At 38.1% G+C, this 8062-nt stretch overlaps 1 protein-coding gene across 1 annotated transcript in view; it reads right to left on the reverse strand.

The window, feature by feature from the left end:
- Positions 1 to 7820, reverse strand: part of LOC135086563 (dynein axonemal heavy chain 5) — a 61529-nt gene extending 53709 nt beyond the window's left edge. The window contains exons 1-7 of the mRNA XM_063981315.1: positions 7749 to 7820; positions 6916 to 7053; positions 5074 to 5194; positions 4185 to 4335; positions 3192 to 3288; positions 1379 to 1540; positions 590 to 706 (exon numbers count right to left, since the gene is read on the reverse strand). Of these exons, the coding sequence (XP_063837385.1) occupies positions 590 to 706; positions 1379 to 1540; positions 3192 to 3288; positions 4185 to 4335; positions 5074 to 5194; positions 6916 to 7053; positions 7749 to 7820 (858 nt within the window). The remainder of the gene's footprint in view (positions 1 to 589; positions 707 to 1378; positions 1541 to 3191; positions 3289 to 4184; positions 4336 to 5073; positions 5195 to 6915; positions 7054 to 7748) is intronic.
- Between the last annotated feature and the right edge of the window lie 242 nt (positions 7821 to 8062).

Here is an 8062-nt window from a genome sequence, read left to right on the forward strand (position 1 = left end):
CATTGAAATAAGGCGTGTTAGCTCAACCGGTTAGAGCGGCGGACTCCGTCCGCGGTTGGAGGTTCAAATCCTTCACACGCCCCACTAGCACCAACATATTACCAACGCTTTTGTTTCTTTTATCAATTTTTTTGAACAAAATCATTGTTAGTGCAAAATAAAAACTAAAAACCTAAAAAAAATGTATGACTCGAACTAATGACATTTTTTGTTTGTTGCAATGCACATGCACAACTCTATAAAGGGAAATTCATCAAAATAGTCCTTAATTTTTTACTCTATCGAAGCCGGACTCTCATTGAAATTTATTTGTACTAGTTACACTTATCTCGCCACTCAAGAACTTTCATAGCTCGAAGAGCTGATGGCCGCTGGGGCAGGAAGGTTCGTGGCGACAACGAGCCGGAAGACGTAGCGTGGGCAGGCCTCCCACTAGGTGGACCGACGTTCTGGTGAAGGCCGCGGGAGGTGCCTGGATGCGAGCGGCGCAGGACCGGTCTTTGTGGAAATCCTTGGGAGAGGCCTTTGTCCAGCAGTGGACGTCACTGAAACGAACACTTATCTCAACAATTCAACATGTTGATTTTACCTGCAAGTAAGACACGAGCTGGGAAAACTGTGCCCCCCTTTTCTTCCAATATTCCAGTTCGTCTTGAGGTCCACTCGAGTCCACTTCTCGGCGCAACTGTTCACTTTCACTTAGTATCTGGAAAGTATTATACAAGTGATTTAGATTATATTAGCTGTGCCCACGACTTCGTACGCGTGAAAATAGTTAATAATATTTCGCGTTCTTGCAACATTTTTCTCTACTGCTCCGCCCATATAGGCTGTTTTATAGCCTAAAAGCCTTCCTTAATAATACAAAAATATTTTTTCAAATCAGACCAATAGTTCCTGAGACTATCGCGTTCAATTAAACAAATAACTTTATAATATTAAGTATACTCGTAGTAATGAGTTACTCATAGTACTAATATTCATATAAATTGGGTAGCTACTCATCTCATTAGCATAATATGTACTATGAATAATTCAATTTATAATACACAGTCACTGGTAACTAATACCTGTAAATTCATAATCGTGAAAATTGTGTTTCAGTCACTCGACCATTTAACAAAGATCTCTCATTTACATAACACTGGTTACTCTGTCGGGGTCAAGTTTAAATACTGGCAGTGTACCACACTGGGAAATGTATTTCACTGCTTTTCCATATTGAATCTTATTGACTACGGATTATTGATGAATTCGAACTTTATTACTCGTAGTTAGAACTGTTTTCATAAGTGAAGCTTTACTTTTGCGGCTTTTCTAAAGAGGAAATAATAATAAAATAATAATAAATAGGGTAAAAATGTATGATCAAAATTACCTCCATGACTTTCTTAACCCATTCGGTGACGCGGTCTTCCAGCATCGTGATGGTGGTGGGGTTTTTGGTCATCTCCTTCAGCTCACTCTGGTCTTGAATGCTAGCCATTATGGCTTGACCGTCATCGAATAGGTTTATCTGGTTGCACACGTCTTCACAAACTGTTAAAAGATATTCCGTGACTTAGATGTACGAGTATGTAGATTATTTATTATGCTCAATACTGCGATTCAAAGGAGGGTAATAATGCACGATAGCTATACTTACTCGTAGTATACCTACCTACTCATACACATTTTGACAATTTAGGCAGTTTCGTATCTAGACAAACAAAATTAACGAATAAAATCGCACCTTCTGAATCCTAAAATTAACTAATTTCCTTTTAGTAAGTACTTACCTAATCCTAATTTTCTTTTGTAATCTTTCAATTACAAACAAATTCGAGAGGTCTCGATTTTAAAAATAGTCGCCTTTCGACTTTATGATAAGTGAATAAGGGTTCAAACTGCGGTGGTTACATTCCGCAAAGCCCTATCCTCCTAAGCGCTCCTGCACACGACGCCGGGCTTTACTCGGTGCGTATGAACAGTGTAGCGCGCGGCGACGCCGCTCGTGTGCAGGAGCCCTAATGGTGGCCATACACGTTAGGGTTTGCATGATGGTTACGACCGTACATGCTTAACCGACAAGTATAACCGAGTTATCTATAGCACATACACGTTAGGGTTTGCATATAAAATCTAAATTTATTTAACTCAAAGGTGACTGACTGACTGACATAGTGATCTATCAACGCACAACCCAAACCTAGCAGTAACATTAAGATTTCTTGCAACAGGGAGAACACATGAGTGTCTTAAATATTCACCATTCACTGCAACGCAGTGTGGGACGTCCACCTACAAGGTGGACCGACGACATCGTAAAGGTAGCAGGGAAGCGCTGGACGCAGGCCGCTACCAATCGATCAACATGGAAAGCATTGGGGGACGCCTATGTTCAGCAGTGGACGTCCTATGGCTGAAATGATGATGATGATGATGATGATGATGATGATGATTCACTGCCACAGACTATAGGAGACTGAGAGAAAACTGTGCATGCAAGCATGAGCGGGCGCACACGCGCTCGGTTATGCATGCGCGCAAACATAACCGAGCGGCAAAAATATCTTTTTTGATATTCATTAGGATGTACACGCACCAATAACTGTACAGTTTTATAACATACACGCTAGGGTTTGCATGTCAGTTAAGCATGTACGGTCAAAACCATCATGCAAACCCTAACGTGTATGGCCACCATAAGACCTCGCGTACAAAATTGATTATTACTTGATTAGTCCATAATATTGTCTATGGCATCTATGCTGCCAACCAAAAAAGGTAAAAACTGTTAAAACCAGCTGTGGCGAACGAGGAAACATGCCGCTTCTCTGGGTCTGACAGCAATAAATTAATTTGTACAGTGGGTTTTGACGACTATCTTGTTATTTCAAGTCTGGGTCTTAAGGCTAATTTACGATATAGTATCTACGATAAGTAGGTAACTTAATGTTGAAGCGTTGGGCCCGGTACTAAGTTCTTTGTACAGCTACATACAAATGCCTTCATAAACTAGTATAATATTGTGTTTATTTGACAGAAAAATCAAGTAAAAATTTAGGTACCTACTTATTTACTTAACACGTGTAAATCAGCTTTAATGAAAATAAGGCTTCACCTTTTAAAGCGCTGCAGAACGATCTCAGTCCAGGAAGCAGCTGGTTCTTCACGATCGGGAAGCGGGTCTCGTCTTCGTCCCCATCAGCGCTGGGATGCGCAAGCGCACTCATGTACACGTGCTCCATCACCCGCTCGATCGCAGTCACCAAGCCCACCTTCTCAGCGTTCAGTATCCCGCAGAAACTATTCATGAAACAAAAAATACATTGAGATCTAGGAAGTGCATTTATACTAACAAAATATTATTATACCTACCTACTTTTCAATTTCATTAATCAAATGACACTAGCAGCCGCCCGCGACTTCGGTGGATCCCGTTTTACTCCCTTAGGGGTGGAGTTTCGTAAAATCCTTTCTTAGCGGATGCCTTCGTCATAACATCTACCTGCATGCCAAATTTCAGCCCGATCCGTCCAGTGGTTTGGGTTGTGCGACGTGCGTTGATAGATCACTATGTCAGTCAGTCAGTCAGTCAGTCAGTCACCTTTGAGTTATATTTAGATTCACGAGCAAAAATTTAAAATATGATAAAATAAACAAAACTTGAAACACGCGAAAAATTTTCTAGTGAAAACAAAAGACAATCGAATTTAGCTCAAGAAAAAAAAATTTCTTAGCGGCCAGGTGCGCGATCATGGAGACTGTACGCAACCTCTCAAAACAAAATTAAATAATCAAGACGAAGATAATTATCTATAAAAATTATTCTTAAAAGTTTTTTTTCTATGTGGCCAATCAGCAAATATGATTTTGGGCAGAAAATACCGCGTATTGCTGCAAAATGTAAATTGTAGTTGTTGTGATATTACGTTACGATTATTATCAAATTATGAAGCTACAATCATTATTATTACTTTTTTTATGTGTGAGTAGTTGACTGACTACAAACATAGAAAAAATTATATTGTTGTGTAATGATGTCGCTGAAAAAAAATGTTTGATGTTTTTCTCCTCTTTCTTTTTCAATAACAAATCCGACAACAAAAAATCAGCTTTTTAAGAAGATATCTGAGAGAATATTGTTAAGTTCTCTAATTTTAATAGAAGTTAATTGCGAACAGTTACAAATAGGTACTTACAGATCTTTGTGAAACCCTTCTTCAGGCAGCTGCTTACTGACATTGATTCGGAACATGTAGATACACACTCCAGTGAACTTCACGTCCCAGCCGTCAGACAAGAACAGTTTCTTCTTGAGAGTCACTTGAGGCGGTGGCTGCTTACCTTGCCCTTGAAATGAAATGAATGAAATACAGAATAAGCACTTATTTAAACGGGCATGTGATTACTATCCAAGAAATAGTAGAGTCGCGATCAGGTTGGTACTTCAGGTCACCCCAAAAACAGTGCAGTACAAAAATAGCTGTTTAACCATGTGTATTAAAATCTATAATAAAATACCCAAAGAATTTAGGACATTAAGGCTGAGTTGCACCACCTAACTTTGACCGTAACTATGACAATAACCGGTGTTTTTTGTATGCATATTGATAGATTTTTGACGTTTGTCAAAGTTAAAGTAAGATGGTGCAACCCACCCTAAGTATCTGTAATTTTAAGAAACTTTTGAGTAAATGGTTGCTATCACTGACACCACCTGACACTTTATGATTTAAAAGAGTTCTTTGACTTGCTGTAGTTTCGTTCTTCTTTAGAATCGTCGCTAAATTATTGTGGTGTTTCTAATTTTACTTTTGCATGCTAATAATTTTAGCTAAACATGTATCGTTCTCACTGTCTGTACCTAACATCATTTATACCATGTTTAATTGCAAATAAATGATTATGATTATTATATTATTATGATTATCATAGTTTATTCAGTACAAAGGCCCATTCCAGGGCACATAACACGTCCCAAATATAGCTTGCCCTACCACCACTTCGGGACAACATATGGGCTGGTGCTGAGAAGAAGTGGCGGAAGAAACTCAGTCACCATTGTCAGCCTCTTTTTCAATCAAATACCTTGCTGTCGGGGCTTCGTGCCATCGGCTTGAGACTTCTGTTCCACCTCCTCCACGTCTTGGTAGTACCAGAGCAGTTTGTTCCTCATGTGGGGAAGGAAGAGCTGGTTGATGTCGTCCAGCTAAAATATTAAACTATTTAATAAAGAAGAATGCTTTATACCTAAAATCCTAGACTGGATCTCACTTAACACCAGGAGCGATTGCGGTCAAATACCTGCCTTGTTATGCATTAAAAAATCGTCATTACTTAGTAGGTTAGTGTAGGAAAGAAAAACATTTCGAAAATGTTTCGACTAAACTGTGTTAAAATAACAAGAGGAATATTTTTTAGGAGTATGTGTGATTGCAAGCAAAATAGGAGACTAATTAATGCTACGTACTTTTTTTGCGATTTACATCTATGGGGTCTTTGAGAATAGAGTTGAGCCTGGTATATTTTATTGTAAGTACTTATATAAAATTCCCAAACGTCTTTTAGTCAGTCCTTAGGAGTAGGCGCACACCGTTGATTTTTAGTAGTTGGCCGATAGTTGTGCCCGATTTTAATTTGTATGAAGAATCGGCCAAATCGAATCGGCGTAGTGTGCGCACTCCCATACATGCCCATACTGATCAACTGCCCGACTAAACTATCGGCCGATGAAAAATCAACGGTGTGCGCATACTCTAAGAATTGCATGTGTGTTAATGGGTAAATAAATACTTTTTTGTATCACGTCCATTAAATAACATCCAACCAAAAACCATTTTCATGGAAAATGTGGCCAAATCGAGACTCGTATTGTAAAAGAATTTAGAAAATCTTTTTTCAGAAGATCTTATATTTTGTGTAGAGCCATACTTTTAACTCTACAAGCCCTAAAGATACAACCGTAGGCGTAGTATGAATAATGCAATTTGAAATTGAATAATACTTCCTCCCTTCATACTTCAACAGGCTTAGGACTGTCAACTTAAAAGTTGGCGTATTTAAAAGATATCAATTTCATAAAAATATTTACATATTTTTTCTTATTTACATGAATATGGTTTGACTACGTTTGTGTGCGTTTGCTTCGTCGCGCTCAAATTTGTTTGGTCAGACAGAGACGGAGTGAATCTCTACGTTCGCACATAAGCTTAGCGAGAAATACTAGGTGCGTGTAATACACGACTATGGATTACGCAATAATAACCTCTATTACTTTGATGGTAGGGTCGGAAATCGTGTAATTTATAAAATACTAGGTGGATCAAGTATTTAAAAAAATGGAATAGGTGCCGCCTAGTACTGTAAAATACCTAGTGTGTGGATCTGTTCTAGTAAATACGTCTCGTCTCTAACACCTGAGTCAAAATATGTGGCGTGGCCGTTTCGCCATCGTCACATGGGCGTAAGGTGAATTTATTAGTTTTCTTTTGTGCAATAAAGTTCTTGTAATAACGAGTTACTTGATGGAAAGAGTAGGTATGTGTAGATTATAACTTAAGAAGGATGTTATACCTAAGGTAATAAAAAGCATTGGAAAAGATCATTTGTTTTATAAAAAAATAAAAGAATGGCTACTAAGTAAATGTTTCTACACAGTAAAAGAATTCTTTGATCTCAACTCTAGATAAATAAATAAATATACCTAAGCAATTGTCTGTATTATTGTTATTTACATAATTTAGATTTTAATATTTTTATGTAATAACTAGTACCTATAATGTTGCAATGCCCTTACAGAGCCATGTTTCGGGACTGTATTATTATTTAAGATCCAAGTGTACCGACATGATGCAATAAACATTTATGACTATGACTATTATTGCGCTGTTGGTTTTCTAAATAAATGTGTTTTGTGTTAGAGCAACTTACCATATTTCCTTCGAACACATGGTCCATGATGGCGTGTCTGGGGAGCCCGGTGCCGTCGATGAGGAGCTGGAAGGTGAACTCCAGCCGGGGGTCCATCTCCCCCCTCCTCGCCTTGCGCTCGCATTCTTCCCGACGTTTCTATAAATATTAATTCCAGGTTACATTCATGTGGTATTTTCTTTATCTGCACTCAAATCTTTTCATTCGTTCAGCACTTGGCCTGGACAAAGACTCAACGATTTCCACAGCAACCGGTCTTGCGCTGCCCGCAATCAAATCATATAAGGAAAAAAATATCCTATAAATCTCTGGTCTCAACTCCCTGAATTTAGCACTGATTAATTTTGGTATTTTTCCTTATAATAGGAAAAAATTTTCTTAGTAAGTATGACGCGAGTTATGAATTACATCGCATTTTTATGCAGCTGGTCGGATCTTTTTATAATTTTAAAGCGTTTTTTAAATTTCTCTATCGACACTATTTTCAGATCAGTTTAAACAAAGACACATGAAAGACACTATGTAAAAATATAGGTCTATCACTGTATCAAATGTGGCCTCTACATAATAGAAAAACTGATATCAATTAAATATTTACAAATTTTGCTAGCTTTTCTTCATCCATGGTGGTTTTAAAATGAGCTCAAGTTTAACTAACAAAGGGCACCAAGATGATATAACAAAATAGCACGATATTAACAAAATAATTAATTGTTTAAAGGGGTAGCAATCGAAAGCTTTCGTGTAGTTCGAAAAAATATCATTTAAATGTCGAACTTATTAGACAATCGGGCATGCAATTAGAGTTCTGCGTCGGAGGGCTCAGGCCAAACCTGGAGAATATCCATGACATCTTCTTCTTCTTCTTCCTCGCTAGATCCTGGCTTAATCCCATGAACGAACATTTTGTATAAAATTCAGAAGTACGTATAAAATCTAAAGTGTCCCGTGCCGTTATTCTCAAGGAAAACTGAGCGACTAAGTCCAGCACACATAATAATGTGGAAGCTAATTGTGCTTCAAACCGTCCACAGACCTACCCACGATCTGATTGTAAATTTTAAAGTTAGCGTGTTTAATCTTCTTTTTGCTGCGACTACAAATTTTGTAGGAAACTTTTTGTGCTTTGTGGCAGGTCGTCCGCGCT

This window comes from Ostrinia nubilalis, chromosome Z, assembly GCF_963855985.1.
Source record: "Ostrinia nubilalis chromosome Z, ilOstNubi1.1, whole genome shotgun sequence".
NCBI lineage: Eukaryota > Metazoa > Arthropoda > Insecta > Lepidoptera > Crambidae > Ostrinia > Ostrinia nubilalis.